The sequence below is a fragment of the Ostrinia nubilalis genome, chromosome 2 (genome assembly GCF_963855985.1).
Source record: "Ostrinia nubilalis chromosome 2, ilOstNubi1.1, whole genome shotgun sequence".
NCBI lineage: Eukaryota > Metazoa > Arthropoda > Insecta > Lepidoptera > Crambidae > Ostrinia > Ostrinia nubilalis.
The window spans coordinates 5,816,360-5,844,133 of NC_087089.1; the positions used below are offsets into that span (position 1 = coordinate 5,816,360).

A 27,774-nucleotide genomic window follows, 5' to 3' on the forward strand; every position below is an offset into this window, starting at 1 on the left:
CGCAGCGAAAGTTGTGGCCAACAAGTATTATAGTACTTATGTACACTGATGTAATATTTTAATACAAAAAACAAAGAACACAATAGTCACATTACGCATTAAGTTCAAATATCGAATTCATTTTATTAGGTTAGGTAACCTATTTTTTGTTAAATTGTCTACAAATGAGACGACAAAAAGTCGACTCCACAGTCGACTACGCTAGCTTCAAATCTTTAAAAGGTGTTATTGGCCTCAACTCTCATTGAGTGGTCTTTAATTTTATCATCGTATCAGTATCGTATCTTAGAAATCAATATACATCCTTGACCCTGAATGCATCATCGGCACAACACTAGGGCGATTTGTCTATGGTTTTTTTATAACTGTCATCAATGTCATTTTTTTTACACTGTCAATCACTGTCAATGTCATTCTATTTCTTGAAATGTTTGTTGTTGAATAATTTTTCGGTATTTGAGAGAAAAGATAAAGAAAAGTGATCAAAATGACCGGCCACGTTTCTATTAGACTAGCATCCGAACGAGTTAATCATTGTGTTGCTTCCAGTAATGAGTTGCCTAGATTTTATACACCTGGAGAGGTTATAACGGGCATGCAAGACTTTATGCGGTAAGGTATTTAGTTTGGTCGCATTTATTCAATGTTACAACTTTTTCTGCTTTTGAAATCATAAAGAGATAAGTTCATATTATAGGTATCATGTCTGATTTATTTTGATAAACAAATTTCAGTGGTCATGGAACTTATGCTGAAGATGATTCTCTGAAGGCTTCCGTAGCGGGTGTGATGCAAAAAGTTAACAAGTTGATTTGCATTCGTCCGTTGAAGAGTCGATATGTGGGTGAAATAGGAGATGTGGTGGTGGGCAGGGTTCTTGAAGTACAGCAGCGACGGTGGAAGATCGAGACTAACTCCAGACTTGACTCAGTTCTCCAGTTATCAGCTGTCAATCTACCTGGTGGTGAATTGGTATGTGGAAGTTCTCCTAATAAGAAATTACTTGTTCCCATAGTTGTTGTATAATTTATTATTGTCACTGACAATATCCTAAAATGAAGTTATTAAAAAAATTCTGGTGTTAAGTCGCCTCTCGATCTAAATATTTTTAAAATAACTTGAAAAAATAAAACTGCCTAAGGTGGGAATTGAACCTATGATCTTCCGCTTGCTCTTCCATCTGAGTTGAATAGACACTGAATAAACTTGTCGAAATATTCTAGTCTAATTTATGTTTCAGCGCCGGAGATCAGCTGAAGATGAACAGATGATGAGGAAACACTTGCAGGAAGGTGATCTCATCAGCGCAGAGGTCCAGAGTGTGTTCTCTGATGGGTCTTTGTCATTACATACCCGAAGCTTAAAGTATGGAAAGGTAGCTTTTGATTTTATTTCTTGTCTGTCGTTGAATTTTTCCTTTTTTTAGATTAGTTTAGATTTTTTTTAAACTTTAATTTTAAAGTTTCTACTGAGGATACAACTAATAATATTATGTGGTGTTATTTGCAGCTGTCACAAGGCACATTGATAAAAGTGTTCCCATCATTGGTAAAGAGGAGGAAAAATCATTTTCACAATCTACCTTGTGGTGTATCAATTATCATTGGTAATAATGGCTTTATTTGGATAAGCCCACTAAAACATGATGTTATACCTGAAGGAAATAAAGATGAAATTGCTGATTATGAATTACAGGTAAATAATGTTTATATTATAAGTATGAATTTTCATTAGATGTTGTTTGTAAGACATTTTGACCATTGGGCATTAATATTATTTCTATGTTCTTGTAAATATGATTAATTTTTTTTTCAGCCTGTGGATAGGTCAGATAGAGAAGCAATGGCCAGAGTGAAGAACTGCATTGCAGCTTTGGTTGCATCCAAGATGATGCTGGATGATACTAGTATAATGTTTGCTTATGAAGAAAGCCTGAAATATGATGCAGTGAAAGATCTGCTGGATCCTGAAGCAATGTTAGATATTGCCTTTTTAACACAGCATAGAATAAACAATATAATGGAAGACTAACAATTTGTTTAAGTTATCAAAGTTCCAAATGCAGCATAGTACCAGGTAAGTTAAAATTCTTTTTTATCAGCGCATTGATTTTATTATAACAAAAGTACTTATAAATTGCCAAACATGAAAATGCATTTTTATTAAAAGCACAAATATCGGTATATTATCAAAATACACTTTCATATAAAAACAATTATTTACATAAATTTGTGAAATCACAAAGGTATATTGCTCAAAACTCTAATATTATTGTATACTTATTACATAATTAATTTCTATAATTCTATTTTTGGCATAGAGTGTGTTAAAAGTAGAATCTATAAACTATCATATAAATTGAGTTATCATAAAATACTGTATAAGAATCTAAAATTATGTTCATGTACTTCAATCTCAGAGGTACTTTTTGAACGGTACAGTACATACTAGACTTCTGATTTGTTGATTTAATTTACTTTTTACAATATTAAATAAAACTTAATATTTGTGTGATAAAATATTGTGGCACTCAAAACTTTTTTCTGAAGTATAGTAGTTGGTTTTAGTATTTGGCACTTGTTCTATTCTATTTTGTTCCTCTTTCCAAGTATTCGCATCAGGTTTTTGGACATGAAGTATGGTTTCTCTGGAGATCCATCATTTCTTTCACAGTCTTCCACTGTAAAAAAAACATATTTTAGTTGTAATACATAGAGAGTATGCTCTACATAAATTTTAAAATAAAAAAAGCATTAATGCTTTATTTGTTAATGCAATATTGCATCATGATTGTGATCTAAAGCATTTTATTTCAATACAAAAATTCTAGTTGTCATAATCAAGAAAACTAAGTACCTATGTACATCATTTCCATTCCACACAAGAGCATGATGTCAACTATGATTTGACTAGGAATATATAAATAAATAGCCTTGGACATTTTACCAGTAGCGGCGTAAGGGGGGGGCGGTGGGGGCGGTCCGCCCCGGGTGCCAAGCATCAGGGGGTGACAAAAGTCGCGCAGATTAGTGTCACTAGCACATCTTCATGGCAAATCCGCGGTCTATGTCATGATATTCGATTGTCTTTCAAATCTTCGAATCGGTAGGTAACCCCAAAGTCCTGGGGGGTAACAGGGGGTGCCATAGGACTTGTGACGAGGGGGGGGGGGGGGTGATCGCCCCGGGTGCCAACCCATGCTACGCCGCCACTGATGACAACGCTTCTAGTCCCAAACTAAGAAAAGCTTGTACTATGGGTACTAGACAAACAAACAAATAAGAATTAAACTTCCGCCAAATACGGTAATTTATCTTGTCACTATGAATCTGATAAAGTAAATAATTTTTCTTACGGAAACAGAGGAACAATGTGTCTACTGCCATAGAGTATACACTGAAGAATATAGTACTGATGAGGTATGTGGCTATGCTCAATATGATGGCTGGAATGTAGTTGTAGTGGAGCCGCTCGCCCTGCGTCACCTCGTACACGTAGTTCCACTGCAGGAGGTAATACACGGCGAAGCCGACGCCGATTGAGATCACCAGTTTTGACAAAAAGAATATGAAGTCTGTGACCTAAAAGGAAAACATGTGTAATAAATTATTCATATTATGCAAATAGAGGATATCGTGTCAGTGTAACGCATTTACCTTGTCTAAGACCACAACTCTTATGATATTCCTCATTAGCAACGAAAATGCATCTCGTGCACTCTTACAGAAGTTTTTCCCGTGTACAGCGCACATAATATACGCATTCTTATTGATAAACTTGAGGAAATTTTCCAAGCACCAGAAGAAACATTTGCAGCAGCATAGGACGCAACGAGTGAAAGGATTGTCAAATTTCTTCAGTTTGTGGTCGATGTACTCCAGTATGACACGGATGATTCGTACTATTGCTATGATCAGCGCACCCAATGCCACTGTACCCAAGTGGTAGCTGGAAAACAAAATTCATATGTTATTATTACTATATGGCACAGTACATGGCAATTGGCGTGAAAATTCGTAAACGGTTGGCAGTAAAACGCCAGATTTTCGAATATCAGAACAAAAATTACCGCAATGTCCTACAGATCCCAGCCGTGAGCGTGAAGAATGGAAGGTCTTTCTTATGGAACGTCCAGTACCACGTGGAGAAAGTGCTCGCGAGCATCATGTCCGACACGCCGCTGATGAAGAACATCGTCCAGAAGAATCCCAACAAATTGGCAACTGTAAAAAAAGAAAAATACTATAAGTAACTTAATTAAGCAGACAAAATATTGAGGAAAATCATGATAGAATAGTTTTTGCAAGGAATAAAAATGAGCAAAGCAAAGGCGGAGCTCTATGTTGAACCCAGAAATCTAATTAAAGCTTCCAATATTACACATGTATATTATAACAGAACTTACGATGCAAATATACGACGCTCGTAGGACCGTCCAGGCCGGTGAAATGGCAGGTGGCGAGATTGCAAGCGTGGCCACTGGCGTCGCTGCAGCTTATGCTGAATTGCAGTGGATTGCATGAGACGTAATCCTAGAAAAAAGCCTCATCAATAAAAGATAATCATGGACGAAATAATCAGCTATAGATATTTAAAGATACAAACTTCCGTGTATACTCCTTTGCAGTTGCAATTGGTATCATTTTTGAGGTTCACAATACGGAAAGCAGATTCTCCCATTGACATGATATACATGAGCACGATTACTCCGTATGCAATGACGGCGCACTGCAGAATGCAAGGCAGTATTGGGAAGAATACCGTAGTTTTGATAGATATTATGGCCCTGAAAGTTAAGAAGAAATATTGAAATAACAAATTGAAATGTTTAACCAACACAGTTACTTTACTATTCAATAAATCGACTACTTACTTGCTTCCTTCACGTATAAGGGCTATAGCTATTGTGATTCGCTTCCTCAAAAATATGACCAATAGTAACAGTATGACGAGTACAACTGCAATGATTACAAGAAGGACCATCCACGTCTCCTGTTTTGTCAACAAGGATTCCGCGTAGCCCTTGATGTTGGTGGTCTGGTGGAGGCTAACAGGGTTTGCGCGATAATATGCGTAGTTCTGGTAACACAGATATAATGCTGCAAAGACAACAAAAACAATTTAGCTCTGGTGGTTGACGAGAGGATTTATAAAAAATAAAAGTATAAAAGAGGCAATAATTTGGATACTTACAAAAACCAAGTGCCCCATGAAGGGCAGCTATGGATGCCCAGACCACGGGGGTGACCACCCAGCGTAACAGCAGAATGTAGACGAAGCAGATGACGACCACGGCCACCAGCGCGCCCGCCATGTACCAGCGGGACTGCACCAAGTCCTGTACTATCTGCGACGACAGCTGCACACGCAAAATACACCTTTATGTGTATACTTTCACCATTCACTAATAAATTCAATTTCCAATGCATAAGGTTAAGTCCGTTAGTTATAATAAGTTTAATAACTGTACAGCTTACAGGTTAGCTTAGTAGGTACTTGTGTTGTGTTAGTGCATATCAGAATACAAGTTGTGGGGATCAGCTCGGAGTGCAAGTAAGTCGTGTAGGTGTAGCTCAGCCTATATCAGTAGACGGCCTTTTAGTTAATTTCACACTACGTTATCCGAGGGAGTTCAATATAATTTAATCTCTTTGGAAATGAAGGTCAGCCATGGGCTGATGTGGTATAAATATTATATTCAACTACTACTCTACTACAAAGAATATTTTTTCTAAATCTAAATAGAGTTCTAATGACACGAGTCATTATTGGAAACGACAGTACTACCTACTGTTACTGATAGAGAAAGAAACTATAAGATGACTGTTTCAACTGCATGCATTATTTGCATCGACCACTATGGAATAACAGGATACGATGATCCTCATGCATTCATAATCTGTCCTTATTAACTCTACTGATTGAGAATGACTATTCAAGTTATTTTTACGGAATTAGTAGGCGCGAATTGTTCGCGCAATCGACTAAGTAATTTAATTACGCAAATTACTCTACCTGATCGAAATTTACTAGACCGCTGATCTGATTTGCCACCTCTTGTGTGCTGAGTCCAAGAGCTTCGGTTGCCTCTCGGATTGTGTCCACCACCTCGATGGCTTCGGTGACGTTCATGATCAAACACCTTCCCACGACTGCTCCGCGCACCAGACATGCATATCCATGGCAGCATTAGTATTGTGTACATATTTATAACGGTATTGCACATTTAAATATTAAAGTTTAGATTAGCAAGTAGGTATATTATTTCCGGTCTGGTGATAACTTCTGTTAGCTATAACTAATTTGTGAACTTTAAAAAGTCCATAACATTCGGTATGAAGGCTTACTAATCCAAACTTTGGTTATTGCTTTGATGGTTTATACACAGGACATAATCTACATAAATGATTACATAGGTGCTTCAGGCATTACACCAACACACGATGCATAGAGTCGTACTTTTCCAATGTTATTATAAGTCATTGGACGTAGACATGCTAGAAAGGGGTTAATAAAGCACGGAAATGCACTAAGCGGTTACGCGTGCGAAGTAAACGTGCGACGTACGACATGGGTGTCACGTTCGTTCCTGGTGAAGAAGGTCACCCAGCTCGCCGCGATCCAGCCCACGTACGAGTCGAGGGCGGTGGCGCTGTTAAGCAGCGTCTCCTGCGCCACCTTCGGGTTCCTCACGCACGTCCCGCCCGCCCCACTCGAGGCCCACGGACTGGCCGTGGTGCTCGCGCTCTTACATTGAGGCATCGTCGAAAGGTCGCCGATGCAGCGGGACAAAACTGAAGTTACACACTGACGTCTAATTGGGTACACTCAACACAATCGGGCGTTATACTCAAATCTTGACATGCCACACAAAAACATCCTTCAGCATCGCTATTAGTGGTTTTAAACGTTTTTCTAATTAACTAATATCATCGTCCTTATAATTTCAATTTTCAATCAACACTGATAAGTAGTTTTTCAATATCTTACCTGGTGTGCTTCGCAGAACATAACTGGCGCATTTTTCGTCCCTCATATAGTCTCTAGCTTGGCTGTAGGTCATGTCGTTTATGTTTACTTCATCGGTGCAGACCATGTACTGTTTCAAAGAAGGGAACGTCGCCTCTGTCATCTCGGTCTCGAAGATTACTGTTTTAGACGGGCATTCCTTTACACACACCTGTAACAATTGATAAAATCTTAGAAGAATTTCGCAAAAGAAAAATAGAAGGCTTTATGTGGAGACGTCCAATAACATAATGTAGAGTCTGGCTTACAAACCATCCAGTTTTCTCACTGTGGAAAGATACCATCGTTAACTACGGTGATGCAATTATAATAATTAATGTTGATTTACTTGCCTGTTGAGTAGGACAACCAGTGATGGGCGTTCCGGGTTGCAGGCATCTTGCTATGTTAAAAAATACCAAGTTTTTCTTATCCACCAGACCCGAGTCCAGTCCACAGCGACGGCCCTTGGTGTCGATTGGGGCTAGTAACTTCTGGACGTCGCCGTTTTTTATACCTGTTTGTAGACAAACATGTACAATTCAATTACAGTACTAAGTGGCAGTTACAAGGCCGATTTCTATTAATAAAAAATTTACGATCATCGTTTAATGTTTAATATCCGGTTAAACGCACAGCACCGTAAAGTATATCTAATACTACTGTACTACTAAAATTAGTATCGACTAGAACTAGAAACCACGTTTAGTTTACTCACCGTAGTAGCCGACGAAACCCCATACTCCGAGAAAGAGTAAGAAAAGTATGAGCCAGAATATATCTGTGCAGGACCTATTGTGGATAGGCCCTTTGAAGTCTGGATCGTATTTTATCGGCTCCCCTGTAACAAGGAAAAATATTATAAGTCGTGTATAACTTTGTAATTAATATTACGATAATAATAACAATTAAGTTACACCAGTCTAGGTATTATGTGCCCATATCGGGTGTATGTAGGAAAAATATTATTTTCCATTATTCTTTTGATATTTTATTTTATTAATGACCTGCACGGCAACTGTAGGTATATGATATCACTCTTATGGATATGTAATAATTTATAGTTATTTAAACTTTTCTAGTTATGCCTCTGCATTCATACCGGTAAGAAAGAAGAAATGTTTATTCAGTATCATCGACAATACACATAAACCAAAAGTAGGTGAGGTTAGCCGACTTAAAAAAAGAAACTCACTAGATTCTTTCGGCGGAACACAGCAATCACCACAACACCCCATAATGTATGTATCTCCGTGAAGTTCACAATTTCACATAATTTGTACGTTTTACTTATTTCTGAAGATATATTTTGCCATTGAATACACACAATAACCAATCAATTTACAACTTCTACGTTCTGTATCAGGTACTAGAATTTGCTTGGTTGTTATCAGCTTGATATTTTTGATAACAGAGTTTACATACGAAAATGAATAACCATTGCATTGGTTTCCTAAAATGCGTTGCCTACTTGAAACCATAATAGATAGGTAATATTATTTATTTGTATTATTAGAATCGGCCTATTTTGATATTTGTCTCTAATATTTTTTATTCAGACAACAAATAATTTTATCGAAATTAAAAATGCGTATCCGGAGTGACGCTACTGCATGTTTCCAATGCTTTTTCATTTCATCATTAGTATCTACTACAGCATAGAGTAAGAAGAAGAAGAAAAATAAAGCTTATGGAGAGTCAGTTGCTTTATAATTTTTCTATTTAAAAGCTCCATCAGTAGGTGCTACGTCAGACGTAGCTTTGTATGAAGAGTTGTGTTGTTGTTAATTAATGCACTGAAAACTCGGCTGCACTGGACAGTGTAGACATATTTTTTACTACCAAGCTATATCTTATCGCGTTTTAAAAGATTGCTGGTCTAATTTAATCCGAGCGCATGAGCAATTAATTTTACCTAGTTTTAGCTTTAATGCAAGTCCTCCTTTCAGTTAATATTATAAGTTAGGTACCTACTCGTACATATTGGCTATTTGTCAATCAAGAGCGCTCTCTGTGTAAATTATTATGACTTCTTAATAGCTGTATTCATCAACATCAACGTATCAAGGTTAACAAGCAACATTTTCCTTTTATGATAAAATTCACAGCATATTGATAGTAAACTTAAGAATTTGTAAAGAAACTAATAATAACATTGATACACTTTGATTTTACCACTCACAAACTTGTGGATTGTTGCCTGAATAAGGTAATAATGATTCCCACATTCAATTAAGTACAGTTCACTACGATATTCAATGTCAAACACTTGCGATTAAGTAATCTTCTATGGGTATCTACTCATGTGAGGTACCTACATGCGATGTAGTTTTTTACCTCAGTATCTATAAGCTATTCAGATAATTTTAAGGCTTAAGTAAACTTTAAAGTTTAAGCCCATCTGACGCAAGTTAACTATCGCTGAACCCCTGTATCTTCTGCCCGGTTTGTTCAGAGATATGGTAGTTTGTACAAGACAACGCGCACTGTTCGCGGACCGGAGATTATGAAACTGTGATCGCTCAGTGCGGCGCGCGGGCCGTTCGTTGCGCGCTCTGGCGTCACCCGTACTGTCTTTACCTCGCGAAACGCATTGTGGCACGGTCACCATGCGAGATACTTGTAAAGGATGAGTCACATATCACTTGTTGTTGTTTTTGCCGCCAACACAAATTACTTTCTGTTTTCCAAATTACGAATTAGTTCTACAAATAGATACTGCACTTAAGTTTTAATGTGCTATATTGATTAAGCACAAGTGGAGTTTAATTTTATATTTTTTATAACTGTACCAAATTCTGTTCATTAGATGTCCATCAACATTTTATTAGATCGTAGTGAGTGGAGTGTCCTTGAACTATATTTAAATTGTAATTCGCACAAATCGTTGAAATCGTATACAACTTAAGTCCATTCATATGCGAATTGACTCTGTAATGCTTCAAGAATACCCATTTTAAGATGTATAGTTTGACCACTTCTTTGCATGTATTCAGCGACACATTAGAAAGTATCAACCGTGAACACTTAGGTTCTTATATGGCTCTACACTGAAAAATAATTTTCATGCATCGTCAACGGAAAATGAAGTAAGAAAATGTCGGCAATTTCAAAGCATTTTAGCCCATTTTGGTCCACGGGCCAAGTCGCTGGTTTGAATTTTTAAATATATTTTTTCTTCCAGCAACTGGGCCGTGCGTTAAGTGTTTCATCCGCACTTTTTAATTAGTAATCTAGATTTGGACGATGAATTTTATTTTGTATCTTAAACACAAAAATCTATTGATCTGAAGATATAAAATGTTTTATTATGTTAATTGGTACAATTCAAATAGGTAGGTACTGCTGATAATATTGCGTATTGCTTTAGTAATCCTTTATTGCTCATAAATTGCTCGGGTTTTTCTAATTCCAAAGCCGATAATCGTAAGTATCTATTGGCGGTGAACAGGCCTTTATGTCAATAGTGAGAATGGAGGTGATGACGGTAGCATTATTTGCGTCCGCGCGGATGTACTGCGGTGGACGCGTCCGCGAATAAACATGTGCTGATCTTACAGCCCACCACATCTACTTTATTACCGAACAGATAGATCTAGTTTTGCAATTAATAAATCTACAGATGCCAGCTAGTTCCACATATCGTCGAATTGCAAAAGTGCAGTACCTAACTTGTTATGTTTGTTTGCCGTTCATATGCAAATCGATAGTTTACAGCAATAGTAGATATGATATCAAGGATAATAAAATACATGTAAACAACATTATGATACTTATGTACCTTTGTTGTTGGTCGTTGTTTGTCAATGCAGGGCAATGCGCTAACAACCCACGTGCATTTTCAAACTTGTTTATTTATCGCATGTGTTTTTAACAAAAGCAAAGCTGACTGAATAAGTGAACTCATACGTGTCAGTCAATGTCAGAACTCAAAATAGTGTGACCGGGTGATGTAACATTTGAGTTGAACACAAACACTGACCCGAACTGGATTAAATTAAACGATAGACTTCAATAACTAAGAAACGTTTAAAATGTAAATAAGTAAATCATTAGAAACCTTGCCGTTATGTAAAGTATGTTATAGGTGCGAACCAATTAGCGAATGAATCAATATTTTTAAGTTCGCGCTAATAATTTTCGCAATCTTGGAATCGCAATACATATTATACTCGTATTTAAACAGAAACACTGTCTCGGTGTCTTTCACTTTGGAACCAATGATAGTTTTATTCGCATCACTAGCCACAGATAGAATTCCGACTGAGAGTAATTTAACATTGTTTCAATTATTGTTTTAATTTAATGCCAATTTTTATTAGCTAAAGAGCTAGTCGGAATCTATTAAGTTAATTTTCATTTAATCTGGGATATATAATATTACGAACATCATGTTGTTGTTTTCAGAGATTTAGCTACCTATATCTAACTTATGTATGTTACTCGTAGTAGTAACGCAGCTTGGTGTAAATTGATTAACGTCATATTCATAATCATCATACAAGTTCCTGAGCCATTTGAAGTGGAAGTTTCTTGTCAGATATTTTTGGATTTTAAAATAAAAATAATATCTTGTATGATTTAGAAGCGTGACCACCACTAAAAATGTAATCGCGCATCCAGTGGGAATTGGAGGATGTTCCGGAATTTAAATAAGTATAACTTGCCAAATACAAATTCAGGTCATGGACGAGCGATAAGCGAAGTTTATAAAAAGTAGCCTATGAGTAGAGGAAATGAGTTGAGCCACGTTGAGCTACCATAATTTTGTTCATGGTTAAAAAAAAGCCAATGTCTTTTCCCAGTGATGACCTATGCCTATGAGATCGAATAAAAATGAAGAGATCCGTAAACGAACTAAAGTTGCTGACATAGCCTGATCGGCAATGGGCAGGACCCAGGAGTGACAGAAGCCGATAGGCAGCAAGGTTCTGGAATAGAGGATACTGGCAAGTGCAGCGTGATAACCTTATAAAGGCTGCGGGAAAGCGCTGGAACTGGTTGATAGCGATTTTGAATCGGCTTATCTGGAAATCACTATAGGACGCATGTTGCAACGTCTGTGGCTGAAATGATGATGAAGATCATGAAGCGTTTGAATACCAAATGCTAAATTGTATAAAAAAATCCTACAGTGTAAATTCGTACGCGAACATGAATTAAATTCTCAAAAATACGCCTCATAACTAAATTGGATTAGTCACATGTGGGTAGAATGTGATCTAACTGACTGGATTATCCTCTTTATATGTAGGGTCGAAGTCGATATGAAAGGAAATGTACCTACTCTACAATCGACGAAGAAAAGGGATTAAGGCCTTACACCAGTAACCTTTAACGCATTGGTAATTTGGTAGATACGTGCGAAAGTACATAAACTTTTTATCATTTCATAAAAAAAATCTGGGAAGTTCTTAGCATGCTCTTGATTATGATTAAATTGAAGGTGGAATAGAGAAAAGGGACTGGCTATCTAATGATAAACTAATCACAAATATCTGGCTTCCCCTGCCGAAACAACAATACTGTAAACATTGGTGCAATGGCTACAGACTTTGGTACAATAATGGTTGTAGCTAGCCAGGCGGACTTAAAAAATATATTGCCCTACCTACGAGACTATTAACCAAAGTGAGCAGAAAATATTGAAACCGGGACTTTGGGATTCTGTGATGTGATACTACTCTATGGACACACATACGGTGACTTAAAACTACTTACGGTTATTAATACTAGAAGATATAAAAAACACCAAAATGTTTATTAATTTTATCAAACCATACCATGACTGACTGAAAACCTATCAGGGTAGGTACTAAACCACAATAACAGGATAAGGTCGCGTAAAATGGGAAATTAATTTAGCATTTCTGCAAAAACTTATTTATCACTAATTTAATTAATAAAGTAGGTACCTATACAATACTATTATTATTATTCAATTTGAGTCACATCAACCCACATCAACATGTTTTTGTGTTGACTGATAAATAACTTAACGTTTATAAAACGGATTTACAGGCTGTCCCAAAAACAATGGATAACCCGGCAGCCATCGATAGGCCTCGCCATGGTCTTCCCTAACATCAAATTTTAACCCTAGTAAAAATATCACAGTTTTCAAGATTTTTAAGTTTTTGTGCATTTTTAGAAAATTTCCACCTGCGATTACTTTTTCTCATGCCATTTCTACAAATGAGGATATTTTTTTCAATCTAGTTTTTATTTAAAAAATTTCATCTAAAGAAAATATTAAAGTGCAACAAATTACCTACATAGTTTAGAAGTATGAAAAATAAAAGAAATTGCAGAAAAGAAGGAAAAATTAATTCATTGTCTTGCACTTTTGATTAGCCATCGTGTAAAAACTCATCAAGATAATAATGAAATTACTAATAATAAGTAATTATTATCTTGATAAGTTGACGAGTCCGACTGAAGTTGGCGCCAGTCTATTACAGAAGTAGTAGGACGTGATGCAGTGGGGAAAACCTTGTATTGTTTACAGACACGCACATTATAAGGTTCAGTGAGAACTGGCATGTATGTTCCTTCGTATAGGTTAAAACGTGGCTATTTTAGGTGTCATATTTATAAATTCGTATAACATTCAGTTGGCAAATCGTTATACCTACTTTATTAGGGTATATAATAAATGCTTATACATACGATAACAAAATAGTATTTTGCTCTGCGTAATGACGTGTTGACAAATAATTAATTTGTAGGTACTTATTTTATTACTTATTTGTACAGACTTATATGCTTATCACTTTGTTTATAGTTATCTCTTAAGACGTCTCCCAGATAATTAAAATGTTTGCGGCTGTTCATTACGATTTCATTTTCATCTCGTTTCTATGATAGTAAATTAATTTATAGCAACAATGATTGATTTTATTCTGGGTCTTCTTACCCAATGGGGAGGAGGATTTTTATTGCAGTAGTTCTATCCAGTTACTGGAGTAACTTAACTCCTAAGATTTGGCAGATACACGTAACCCAAACAACTTTAATGGTTTTTTTTCTCCTATAACAAGGTAGTAAATACGAAAGAAACTGCAGATTTTTGAGTAGGTATATTAATTGGCTTTGTTTCCTAAAGAAAAGTTTTCTCTTCGGATGGTGCAATTTTGTGAGTGAAGGTCGTTTCCCCGAACGGGAAGCAGATTGTTGCCTAGAGCGTTCTGTACAATGTCTCAGGTTTTTACGAAAACTCGTTCCACGACAAATTAGTTACATATTATTCCTACCTACATTTAATAATTGCACATTTCATGTCAAATACAAGAAATAACACTATAGGAAAATGTCATTGCTACTCAATTAGGAAGAAATTTAAATTAAATAAAAAAATAGGTAAAAAGGCTCCTTCTGGCGCAGTCGGGTAATATGAAAATAAAGACAAAGGTGATTTCTGGTGCTTCCATCTATTACGAGCTACCTTACAACAGAAACGATTAAATCTTCTAATTTTCTGAAAAAAGGAACTGTCACTTACTTCACATGAATTTTCCCTCCCTACTTCGGGTCTAATTTGTTGAAACTTCATGTAATTGCTGTAAAGAAACTATTACACAAATAATAAAAATGCTTCAATAAAACTTACCATGATCTTTTCCCATTATTGTTTATTTTCATAAACCAAAATTACCACGGAGCTAGAGCAAGTAGAGCAGGTAGGTGCCAGTACTTCTTAAAGGGACCGGTTTCGAACACTGAATAGGCCCTCTGGGCAACCCGTAAGACGTTCACCAGATGAATGTTTTAAATCGTAGCTTAACTATTATAACCAAGGCGCATCGTGGACAAAAAACGACACAAAAACTTTTACCACTTTTGTTTCACAACTGAAGTTACACATTACCAACACTGCCACGTGTGTAGCGTAGGAAATAGAAATATTCGTTTCGATATCTCGAGTTATTTTACTTTTGTTTATTTATATTTAGTCGAAAGTGAAAGTTTGTCGTGTAGTGCGACCGGGTCGCATAGCCGACTGAGTGACGAACTCGCGTGTCGCCTGGCGCGCTCCGAGCCACGGACTAGCGGGACCGAGTTCGCCGTCAAGCCAAACTGACTCATTCACTTCTCCGACTCCGACAATAACATAGCATTTGCTTTGTTCCATCCATCCTTGTAGATCGCTTATTTAGAACAATAAGCTCAATTAAAGCCGGTTGGACTGTAACATTCAAGAATACGGATGAAAATGTGTCTCGGCGTTCTAATTTTAACACTCAAAATAGTCGTCTATGCCCTTACTAACCAATTTTCCGGAAATGTTTTTCCGGAAAATTGGTTAGTAAAAATCTTAATAATTTGAAGCTCAGGCTCAGACTGAAAGACACAATATTTCAAATCGTAAGTGATCTTCCTAACATTAGGATAATGTTTTAACATTGGTGAGGAAACCGAAAATATTTTAATGTTATGTTACTAAATTGCAATTAATAAATGTATTAACATTACATTTATTAATGATGTCATCATAATGATAATGAGTTGTACCAGTACCTACATTTTTAGGTTTTGATAACGATAGGCGTTTAAGCAAGATAGGCAACCATTTTTTATTTGTTGGACTGTTTGGGTGGGATTCCCTGCTAGGGCGTGGTGCACGCTGTGTGCAGTGTCCAGTGAATCCATTGTTGTCTTAATTATGATGATTCCATTACACGACACGACTCCACAGTTGAATTCTCAGTAGCACTGTACGAGGGGTAATATTACTTACTCAGCTATGTACGGTGGATTTAATAACACGCGCAAATCATCCTCAGGAAATGATTATTGAACTAAATGGAAGTGAAAACAGCATCAGTCTCTCAATGAGTTAGTTCATTTAACCTTGTTTTGTAATTATTATATAAATAAAAGGTAAATATAAAATCCTGATATCTTAGCGCGAGGCCAACTGCTGTTTTATTTTTATGTTGAGATGTCCCATGAGATACGTATCCGGAAGAGAGGACCATTCGTATTCAATGAAAAGTACTGGACCACTTATTTATTTAATGAATCAGATCACTTTTCAAAGAAATGAGTAATACATATTTACGTCAGCATTTTATTGATAACGATATCTATGAGTGTAGGACTGTAGGCCATGCAGGTACAGTAAGTGGGCAATTAGTTATAACAGTACTTACCCACCGATAAATTGCTTTGGTTATCGGTGGCAGCTTATTAGAACTTGCCCCACATTAGCATGGTAATTAGAAATCGTCACAACAATAAATACTAGTTACGTTACAAATTGTAAACCAAAGATTGATTCATTAGCTGTAAACCTAAGCTCCATGAGTTAGGTCCTTACAATAATTCTCGTACGCTTGTATCTTGGAATAGTACTTTTTTCCTGGTTTTGAATGTTGACTCACTTTTTACACTTAGATATTTCTTACCTGATTCATAATAAATTATTAAGTTTACGTGGGTGGGATAAAACCAAGTTACGTATGGTTATATCAAGCACTTAAGCTACGTCCGGTGCGACGCCAACTAGATGGGTGACCGCTCGATCGACAATGGACATTTATTTATCAACAGCATGTCTTTTGTGTGTGAGTAAAGTTGTTCCTGAAACGTTATTTTAGAAGACATTTCAAATAGCATACCAAATCGCACAATTTATACAAGCCTGTCTATCTTTACGATTAGTTCAGATTGGAAAACCTATGTGGTTAAACATGCGCGTGTTAGATTTTTGGGTATTAGTCATTTGTAAATTAGGAAATATTAATGTAGTAAAGCAGATTCTTTAATTAATAAAGTTACCACAAAAAGAAGAATAATAATAAGCAAAATCTAGCATAAAATAGTTTACGTTATATTCCTATCATATCGTATTATACCGTGGAAATATATAGGACTATAATACTGTAGGTTAATAAATAAGCAAGTTCCAAATTAAAAATCCAATTATAAATTCAAATGGTTTATTCAGTATAAAGCCCTTTTCCAGGGCACTTATACACGTCCCAAATATAGTTTACCCTACCACCACTTCGGGACAACATGGGCTGGTGCTGAGAAGAAGTGGCGGAAGAAACTCAGTCACCTTTGTCAGCCTCTTTTCCAACCAGTTACAACAATTTATAACTTATATAAAAATGAGTAGTCTAGCAGTAATTAAGTCTTATTTATTATTAACATTTTGACGGTATTCTGTATAACCAGTATTTATAATCAAACACACAGAACACAAGTTCTAAGTTAGGTTACGTTAAGTCTTAGGTTTAGGTTAGGTTACGACTTAGGTTTTGTACCATAACACAACCGGCAACTATAAGCATTGCCCTTCTTTATACTGGTCATCAAACTACCGACCCGACCCCGTGGCATGTCACCATCAATTGGCCAGGTGTCAATATAATAGGCCTGGCGCAGCCACATAGCCAGGTGTTAATACAATATCACAATAATACAATACAATACAATACAATAACACAACAAGCATAATAATAGTAGGTACCAATAAACAATGTACACTTAACTTTGGTCAGCATCACCTCAAAGATCCATCGAGACTGCCTTTCAACGAGGAATTCCATATATTTATACCCATACTCCTACCTTTCCTCTACTAAACTCTGATTGGTCACTTAAGACGACCAATCAGAAAACAGGAAGTTAGATAATATTTAAACGGACCCGGAAGTTGGAATTTCTCATTTTACAATATTTGTTTTTGATCAAAGGATAGTAAGTTGGCTTATTAATTATACATTTAATAATATTTAAGAAATATTAATAATTATTATCCAAAAGCTGGAAATCTTACAATAAATTCTATAAACAGGAAGTTCGAATATATTATAACTAATAATATTAAAACGGACCCGGAAGTTGGAACTTCTCATTTTACAATATTTATTTTTGATTGAATATTAGCCAGTTGGCTTATTAATTTATCTATTTAATTATATTTAAGAAACATTAATAACCACTATTCAGAAGCCGGAAATCTTACAATAAATTCTTATTTGCAAACGGAAGTCTTAATTTTATCTGACAGTTAATATGGCGGCTGTTTGATACTTGGTGTGTGTGATGTTATAGAAAGTTAATTAATAGTGTAGTTACTAATATTAACTATAGGTCACATGAAATATTAATATCAATCAGGTATGTACATAATATAATTAATCTAACACGGCCATACTGACATGTACTTCGCTCTCGAAGTACCTATTTATCAATTAAATTTTTTTTTTTTCTAATGTTGCCATTCACCCATTTAATAGTTAATATTAAATAATTACAGTCTCACATAAAATAATTACAGTCTCAATAAACAGTTCTTAGTAATTCTTAACTTAATTATTATATTATTTTAAAATCATTACAATTTGACCATCAACAGTATCGGTCCCATCATCAACAACAGTATAATGACCATCATCGGTCCCATCAACTACAGTAATGACCATCATCGGTCCCATCAACTACAGTAATGACCATCATCGGTCCCATCAACTACAGTAATGACCATCATCGGTCCCATCAACTACAGTAATGACCATCATCGGTCCCATCAACTACAGTAATGACCATCATCGGTCCCATCAACTACAGTAATGACCATCATCGGTCCCATCAACTACAGTAATGACCATCATCGGTCCCATCAACTACAGTAATGACCATCATCGGTCCCATCAACTACAGTAATGACCATCATCGGTCCCATCAACTACAGTAATGACCATCATCGGTCCCATCAACTACAGTAATGACCATCATCGGTCCCATCAACTACAGTAATGACCATCATCGGTCCCATCAACTACAGTAATGACCATCATCGGTCCCATCTTCAACTACAGTAATGACCGTCAACAATATCGGTCCAATTTCTCACATAATTCCAGCAGCTTGTCGTTTCTGAATTTCAAGATAAACAAGAAATATATTTCATTTGCCAAAATCCTAAATAGAAATATAGTGAGTTCCCCTGGCTGCAACCAGTCTTATAACATTTAATTTTATTACAATGTAGTCTTAAGTCTGACCTGACATGGTTAGTTTATCTGAAGTCCAGTAGGTAGGATCGCTACAAACCTTTGTTCAGGAACGTCTTAGTCAGTTCAAATTAAAGTCTTGTATAATTTTAAAGAAACAAAAGAAAAAGAAACGACAAACTACTGGATAAACATTTTAGGCTTAGGCAAACCAATGCTTAAATTTCTTATACTACTTGGTTTTAACTGTTAACACAATTTACCGCATTTATGTTTAAACGGTATAATGATATAATATTCATTGGAATGTTTGCTTGTGTAGGTACATAAAAATATCCTTGGACCTTTTCCGTGGACATTTACACTAAGTTTCTAGTCGCAAACTAAGCAAAGTTTGTACTATGGATACTAGGATATAAACAAAATATAACGAAAAATAAAAACGGATATAAAAAGGGTCGAACAAAGATAAGGGAAACCAGAGAAGAAAAATTTGAGAGAAGAAAAAAAAATAGTTTCCTTGGATACCAAAGATTAATGACCATATAACTTTATACATAGCTTAGTCTTTGCTGCTTAATCCAATAGGACACTAAATTATTTAAAAAAAAAGTACCAATGAAATTTAGGCAGAATTGAGAAGTTTTGATGAAATACCTTCATTCCTATTCTAGCTACTTACAAGAAGAAAATAAGAAGATAAAAATAGAAGAAAGAGAAAAAAAAATGGTACAAGAACTTAAATAAATAAACATAATAATACGAAACGCAATAACACGAGCCGTCATTAACAGCGTTAGTGAACAGACAAAATTATATCATTAGTTATTAATCACCATAAAGTTTGGACTGTTTATTACGATTATTTAATTGGGAAAAAATATGTGCAAAACACACACACTATGACACTCCACCATACACTACACACTTGTAATACACCGACCATGTGACAGTGCTCGTTTAATTTAGTTTAATTTATAATATCTCTTTTCACATTTATAAAGTTTATAAATTTTAATACACAAAAGTCTTTGTCACAAAAGTCACAGTTGAAGTCTCCTCAAGTCAAGGTCCTTAACAAAAACTCTTACCCCATCGAGAATCAGTACCAACCTTCGCAATCATCTGCTGTCCATGATCACTTATTGGCACCAATACACAATAAACCAGCAGACATTCATTTTAAAGAAAAAGAAACGACAAACTACTAAATGACAAACATTTTAGGACCAAACTAACGATTGGTTAAGTTTCTTATCCTATATTCGTTTTGATACACATAAAATAGTTACAAAGTAGTTAATCATAAAATACCTCAATCTCTCGGTCAGCTCTGAAATCTTATCTCTATCAATCATTTCCTTGGGCCAATACCGATAATTTTCTTAAGCAACTATAATCAACGCTAATTTTCATTCCTCTCAGAGCAAAACAATTATCCGTAAACAGAGACTACATTATGCAATATTATTTCTCATTACAAATGAAATAAGGTCCTTTGAATTGAAGATACCTAAAACTTTTTTTAACCAATGGTCTTGGGACACGTAGATATACTACATCACCTACTTGTAATGTTAGAATATTATTAGGTCTCGAAAGCCGTGTAAAAGAAACTTAAACCATTTCATATAATATATTGGGCCCCTTTCTAAAGAGACAAAAATAGTATCGAATAATGTCTTAAAATAACTATATCCTTACTGAAAATTATACGGAGTTTAGCAAAGTTTAGAAAAAGTGAGGTTTAGTTATAAACAATGTTATACCAAGTAGCCTGATTTTAATGTGAATATTTTATTTCCTGGTTTTTTTTTTTTACAATAATGTTTGTTCATTTCTATTCTAACTACTAACATAAGACAGATGAATGAAGAAGAACATACTTTAACTTAATACGAAACGCCGACGAATAAATTTTTTTTTTTTTTTACACAATTATTTTGTATTTAGTCGATAATCTACAGTAATTTATTGACAGTGTAACAAGGGTTCTGCTATTATTATGGTGTAAAATAATTTACTATTTATGATTAAGTAATCGATTCTGTTTTAGTCAGTTGTCCATTTAAAAACATGTAAACACCGGAAAGAAATGTAATAGTGACGAATCATCTCGTAAAATGAAATTAATGTAGTATCTAGGCACCTAAAGATCGCCGAGGTAATTTAACTAGATAATTATTAATAACATACCTTTCTTTCATTGTTAAACCAACGCCTTGAAAAATAAATAAGAAATCTATCACTTTTTTTTTTTTTTTTTTTTTCAGAAATTGTATTGACCGTTTGCACATTATAAATATTTATTCTCGTGTAAAGAAAATTGTTTAATTAAAGCTAGAGTCGAGGACTTGTGAAATAATGTGTAATATTAGGAGAACATAAGTGTTTATGGTGTAATTGTATGTAACAGTATCTATTTGTTTATATTGCTATCGGTTTCTAATTAATCAAGGTATATAATTATCAAGTAGCTACATCATTCAACAGTGATTGTATACTATTACATGATTTATTTGCTCCACTGATTTTTAGCAAACGAGATTTTTTAAAATACCCGTTAACCTTGGAACAGTAGTGTAACTTTATTGTTAAATTTCTCATAATACGTTCGGCCAATCTGACATTCAATTACAATTTATTATGCGTTGAGCATATCAGAGACAGCATAAATATTAAATTTCACTGGATGGATGTACCGGTAGTAATCATGTTATGAACCAAGTGTTTTTAATAGTGTAAGTAAACTAAATTTAAAAAAAACCATCAATCAAGATTAGGATATATCCATAGCCTACAATGGATTATACGAGTCTGAATGGCATGAAGAGGTAAAACAGCAGACTACAGAAAAAAAACGATAAAATGCCACGAGACTAGAAGAAAGACTTATCGAATATAATACATCCAAAAGAAGAAAATAACTAGACACGGTGTTAAATCATCAGGGCGGTGAGATAAAGAAGAGAAAAAAAAAAACGTAGTGAATAAATACGTTTTTTTTTATTTGTTTTTGAAATTCATTTTATTTTACCAGTCAATTTGACCCGACATATTTTCAAATGTAATATTGTAGTTTAAATCTGATAAATTTTAGTTGTATTTGGTATCTAGCTATGCGATTTCTTAATATGAAAACTATTTTTGATGTTTTCCTACACAATGTATTTTGATTATTGAAATAAATTTCATGCTTTGTTTTATTTTTTTAATCTGACAAAGTCCCCCTATTTTCGACCATAAGTTAAACAACACTGCCATATTAGAACTATTTACTACTAGTACAATTCTGCTCTGAGGGATGTTTCTTAGATTTGATATTATACTAGAGCACAGCGATATCAGTTCAGATGGGTGTTACAATTTCACAACTTAATAAATACTAAAGCAAAGCCCCTAAGGGCCTTACCGGCCTTTGCGACGTCACCAAGCTGCTCCATCCAAACTCCTTCGATCTTTCTTCGAAGTATTTGCACCACCCTTCTGCACCGCTGCCGCCGGCCGCTGGCTCGAAGGCTGGCAGCACCACGTCTTCATCAGGTCTTCGATTCGAGAAAGCAGCATCCCATACGGTTTTCAGGTCTGAGCCAGAGAGCAGGTTCCATTCTGAAACTTGGATAAGGACGTATTAGCAAAAGTGCTCGAATCCCACTTCTGATGTTAGATTTTTGGGTATTAGTCATTTGTAAATTAGGAAATATTAATGTAGTAAAGCAGATTCTTTAATTAATAAAGTTACCACAAAAAGAAGAATAATAATAAGCAAAATCTAGCATAAAATAGTTTACGTTATATTCCTATCATATCGTATTATACCGTGGAAATATATAGGACTATAATACTGTAGGTTAATAAATAAGCAAGTTCCAAATTAAAAATCCAATTATAAATTCAAATGGTTTATTCAGTATAAAGCCCTTTTCCAGGGCACTTATACACGTCCCAAATATAGTTTACCCTACCACCACTTCGGGACAACATGGGCTGGTGCTGAGAAGAAGTGGCGGAAGAAACTCAGTCACCTTTGTCAGCCTCTTTTCCAACCAGTTACAACAATTTATAACTTATATAAAAATGAGTAGTCTAGCAGTAATTAAGTCTTATTTATTATTAACATTTTGACGGTATTCTGTATAACCAGTATTTATAATCAAACACACAGAACACAAGTTCTAAGTTAGGTTACGTTAAGTCTTAGGTTTAGGTTAGGTTACGACTTAGGTTTTGTACCATAACACAACCGGCAACTATAAGCATTGCCCTTCTTTATACTGGTCATCAAACTACCGACCCGACCCCGTGGCATGTCACCATCAATTGGCCAGGTGTCAATATAATAGGCCTGGCGCAGCCACATAGCCAGGTGTTAATACAATATCACAATAATACAATACAATACAATACAATAACACAACAAGCATAATAATAGTAGGTACCAATAAACAATGTACACTTAACTTTGGTCAGCATCACCTCAAAGATCCATCGAGACTGCCTTTCAACGAGGAATTCCATATATTTATACCCATACTCCTACCTTTCCTCTACTAAACTCTGATTGGTCACTTAAGACGACCAATCAGAAAACAGGAAGTTAGATAATATTTAAACGGACCCGGAAGTTGGAATTTCTCATTTTACAATATTTGTTTTTGATCAAAGGATAGTAAGTTGGCTTATTAATTATACATTTAATAATATTTAAGAAATATTAATAATTATTATCCAAAAGCTGGAAATCTTACAATAAATTCTATAAACAGGAAGTTCGAATATATTATAACTAATAATATTAAAACGGACCCGGAAGTTGGAACTTCTCATTTTACAATATTTATTTTTGATTGAATATTAGCCAGTTGGCTTATTAATTTATCTATTTAATTATATTTAAGAAACATTAATAACCACTATTCAGAAGCCGGAAATCTTACAATAAATTCTTATTTGCAAACGGAAGTCTTAATTTTATCTGACAGTTAATATGGCGGCTGTTTGATACTTGGTGTGTGTGATGTTATAGAAAGTTAATTAATAGTGTAGTTACTAATATTAACTATAGGTCACATGAAATATTAATATCAATCAGGTATGTACATAATATAATTAATCTAACACGGCCATACTGACATGTACTTCGCTCTCGAAGTACCTATTTATCAATTAAATTTTTTTTTTTTCTAATGTTGCCATTCACCCATTTAATAGTTAATATTAAATAATTACAGTCTCACATAAAATAATTACAGTCTCAATAAACAGTTCTTAGTAATTCTTAACTTAATTATTATATTATTTTAAAATCATTACAATTTGACCATCAACAGTATCGGTCCCATCATCAACAACAGTATAATGACCATCATCGGTCCCATCAACTACAGTAATGACCATCATCGGTCCCATCAACTACAGTAATGACCATCATCGGTCCCATCAACTACAGTAATGACCATCATCGGTCCCATCAACTACAGTAATGACCATCATCGGTCCCATCAACTACAGTAATGACCATCATCGGTCCCATCAACTACAGTAATGACCATCATCGGTCCCATCAACTACAGTAATGACCATCATCGGTCCCATCAACTACAGTAATGACCATCATCGGTCCCATCAACTACAGTAATGACCATCATCGGTCCCATCAACTACAGTAATGACCATCATCGGTCCCATCAACTACAGTAATGACCATCATCGGTCCCATCAACTACAGTAATGACCATCATCGGTCCCATCAACTACAGTAATGACCATCATCGGTCCCATCTTCAACTACAGTAATGACCGTCAACAATATCGGTCCAATTTCTCACATAATTCCAGCAGCTTGTCGTTTCTGAATTTCAAGATAAACAAGAAATATATTTCATTTGCCAAAATCCTAAATAGAAATATAGTGAGTTCCCCTGGCTGCAACCAGTCTTATAACATTTAATTTTATTACAATGTAGTCTTAAGTCTGACCTGACATGGTTAGTTTATCTGAAGTCCAGTAGGTAGGATCGCTACAAACCTTTGTTCAGGAACGTCTTAGTCAGTTCAAATTAAAGTCTTGTATAATTTTAAAGAAACAAAAGAAAAAGAAACGACAAACTACTGGATAAACATTTTAGGCTTAGGCAAACCAATGCTTAAATTTCTTATACTACTTGGTTTTAACTGTTAACACAATTTACCGCATTTATGTTTAAACGGTATAATGATATAATATTCATTGGAATGTTTGCTTGTGTAGGTACATAAAAATATCCTTGGACCTTTTCCGTGGACATTTACACTAAGTTTCTAGTCGCAAACTAAGCAAAGTTTGTACTATGGATACTAGGATATAAACAAAATATAACGAAAAATAAAAACGGATATAAAAAGGGTCGAACAAAGATAAGGGAAACCAGAGAAGAAAAATTTGAGAGAAGAAAAAAAAATAGTTTCCTTGGATACCAAAGATTAATGACCATATAACTTTATACATAGCTTAGTCTTTGCTGCTTAATCCAATAGGACACTAAATTATTTAAAAAAAAAGTACCAATGAAATTTAGGCAGAATTGAGAAGTTTTGATGAAATACCTTCATTCCTATTCTAGCTACTTACAAGAAGAAAATAAGAAGATAAAAATAGAAGAAAGAGAAAAAAAAATGGTACAAGAACTTAAATAAATAAACATAATAATACGAAACGCAATAACACGAGCCGTCATTAACAGCGTTAGTGAACAGACAAAATTATATCATTAGTTATTAATCACCATAAAGTTTGGACTGTTTATTACGATTATTTAATTGGGAAAAAATATGTGCAAAACACACACACTATGACACTCCACCATACACTACACACTTGTAATACACCGACCATGTGACAGTGCTCGTTTAATTTAGTTTAATTTATAATATCTCTTTTCACATTTATAAAGTTTATAAATTTTAATACACAAAAGTCTTTGTCACAAAAGTCACAGTTGAAGTCTCCTCAAGTCAAGGTCCTTAACAAAAACTCTTACCCCATCGAGAATCAGTACCAACCTTCGCAATCATCTGCTGTCCATGATCACTTATTGGCACCAATACACAATAAACCAGCAGACATTCATTTTAAAGAAAAAGAAACGACAAACTACTAAATGACAAACATTTTAGGACCAAACTAACGATTGGTTAAGTTTCTTATCCTATATTCGTTTTGATACACATAAAATAGTTACAAAGTAGTTAATCATAAAATACCTCAATCTCTCGGTCAGCTCTGAAATCTTATCTCTATCAATCATTTCCTTGGGCCAATACCGATAATTTTCTTAAGCAACTATAATCAACGCTAATTTTCATTCCTCTCAGAGCAAAACAATTATCCGTAAACAGAGACTACATTATGCAATATTATTTCTCATTACAAATGAAATAAGGTCCTTTGAATTGAAGATACCTAAAACTTTTTTTAACCAATGGTCTTGGGACACGTAGATATACTACATCACCTACTTGTAATGTTAGAATATTATTAGGTCTCGAAAGCCGTGTAAAAGAAACTTAAACCATTTCATATAATATATTGGGCCCCTTTCTAAAGAGACAAAAATAGTATCGAATAATGTCTTAAAATAACTATATCCTTACTGAAAATTATACGGAGTTTAGCAAAGTTTAGAAAAAGTGAGGTTTAGTTATAAACAATGTTATACCAAGTAGCCTGATTTTAATGTGAATATTTTATTTCCTGGTTTTTTTTTTTTACAATAATGTTTGTTCATTTCTATTCTAACTACTAACATAAGACAGATGAATGAAGAAGAACATACTTTAACTTAATACGAAACGCCGACGAATAAATTTTTTTTTTTTTTACACAATTATTTTGTATTTAGTCGATAATCTACAGTAATTTATTGACAGTGTAACAAGGGTTCTGCTATTATTATGGTGTAAAATAATTTACTATTTATGATTAAGTAATCGATTCTGTTTTAGTCAGTTGTCCATTTAAAAACATGTAAACACCGGAAAGAAATGTAATAGTGACGAATCATCTCGTAAAATGAAATTAATGTAGTATCTAGGCACCTAAAGATCGCCGAGGTAATTTAACTAGATAATTATTAATAACATACCTTTCTTTCATTGTTAAACCAACGCCTTGAAAAATAAATAAGAAATCTATCACTTTTTTTTTTTTTTTTTTTTCAGAAATTGTATTGACCGTTTGCACATTATAAATATTTATTCTCGTGTAAAGAAAATTGTTTAATTAAAGCTAGAGTCGAGGACTTGTGAAATAATGTGTAATATTAGGAGAACATAAGTGTTTATGGTGTAATTGTATGTAACAGTATCTATTTGTTTATATTGCTATCGGTTTCTAATTAATCAAGGTATATAATTATCAAGTAGCTACATCATTCAACAGTGATTGTATACTATTACATGATTTATTTGCTCCACTGATTTTTAGCAAACGAGATTTTTTAAAATACCCGTTAACCTTGGAACAGTAGTGTAACTTTATTGTTAAATTTCTCATAATACGTTCGGCCAATCTGACATTCAATTACAATTTATTATGCGTTGAGCATATCAGAGACAGCATAAATATTAAATTTCACTGGATGGATGTACCGGTAGTAATCATGTTATGAACCAAGTGTTTTTAATAGTGTAAGTAAACTAAATTTAAAAAAAACCATCAATCAAGATTAGGATATATCCATAGCCTACAATGGATTATACGAGTCTGAATGGCATGAAGAGGTAAAACAGCAGACTACAGAAAAAAAACGATAAAATGCCA

At 34.6% G+C, this 27,774-nt stretch overlaps 2 protein-coding genes across 5 annotated transcripts; one reads left to right on the forward strand and one right to left on the reverse strand.

The window, feature by feature from the left end:
* Positions 1-385: 385 nt before the first annotated feature.
* LOC135080718 (exosome complex component RRP4) lies at positions 386-2,152 on the forward strand. The gene is made up of 5 exons (XM_063975434.1): positions 386-612; positions 735-972; positions 1,241-1,375; positions 1,510-1,695; positions 1,816-2,152. The coding sequence occupies exons 1-5, from the start codon at positions 488-490 to the stop codon at positions 2,029-2,031; spliced, it is 900 nt and encodes a 299-aa protein (XP_063831504.1). The 5' UTR covers positions 386-487; the 3' UTR covers positions 2,032-2,152.
* Positions 2,153-2,571: 419 nt separating this feature from the next.
* On the reverse strand, positions 2,572-15,059 carry LOC135080729 (choline transporter-like 2). 4 transcript variants are annotated; one of them, XM_063975452.1, is made up of 14 exons: positions 9,346-9,581; positions 8,204-8,377; positions 7,727-7,849; positions 7,362-7,525; positions 6,991-7,180; positions 6,568-6,794; positions 5,194-5,359; positions 4,874-5,099; positions 4,606-4,786; positions 4,406-4,532; positions 4,070-4,223; positions 3,657-3,948; positions 3,356-3,581; positions 2,572-2,680 (listed from the first exon to the last, which is right to left on the reverse strand). In XM_063975452.1, the coding sequence occupies exons 2-14, from the start codon at positions 8,244-8,246 to the stop codon at positions 2,583-2,585; spliced, it is 2,217 nt and encodes a 738-aa protein (XP_063831522.1). In that variant the 5' UTR covers positions 8,247-8,377; positions 9,346-9,581; the 3' UTR covers positions 2,572-2,582. The 4 variants fall into 4 exon arrangements, with proteins under 4 accessions (XP_063831522.1, XP_063831530.1, XP_063831515.1 ...); XM_063975460.1 differs by lacking the exons at positions 8,204-8,377; positions 9,346-9,581 and adding an exon at positions 14,618-15,059; XM_063975445.1 differs by lacking the exon at positions 9,346-9,581 and having other exon boundaries at positions 8,204-9,124.
* Positions 15,060-27,774: the final 12,715 nt, after the last annotated feature.

Coding starts and splice junctions, on each gene's coding strand:
- LOC135080729 (XM_063975452.1), bottom strand. CDS start 8,246: ATGGGGTGTTGTGGTGATTGCTGTGTTCCGCCGAAAGAATCTA. Junction 4,533..4,605: donor GCAAAGGAGTATACACGGAA/GTTTGTATCTTT, acceptor GCTTTTTTCTAG/GATTACGTCTCATGCAATCC. Junction 3,949..4,069: donor GGGATCTGTAGGACATTGCG/GTAATTTTTGTT, acceptor TTTGTTTTCCAG/CTACCACTTGGGTACAGTGG.
- LOC135080718 (XM_063975434.1), top strand. CDS start 488: ATGACCGGCCACGTTTCTATTAGACTAGCATCCGAACGAGTTAATCAT. Junction 973..1,240: donor ATCTACCTGGTGGTGAATTG/GTATGTGGAAGT, acceptor TTTATGTTTCAG/CGCCGGAGATCAGCTGAAGA. Junction 1,376..1,509: donor GAAGCTTAAAGTATGGAAAG/GTAGCTTTTGAT, acceptor TGTTATTTGCAG/CTGTCACAAGGCACATTGAT.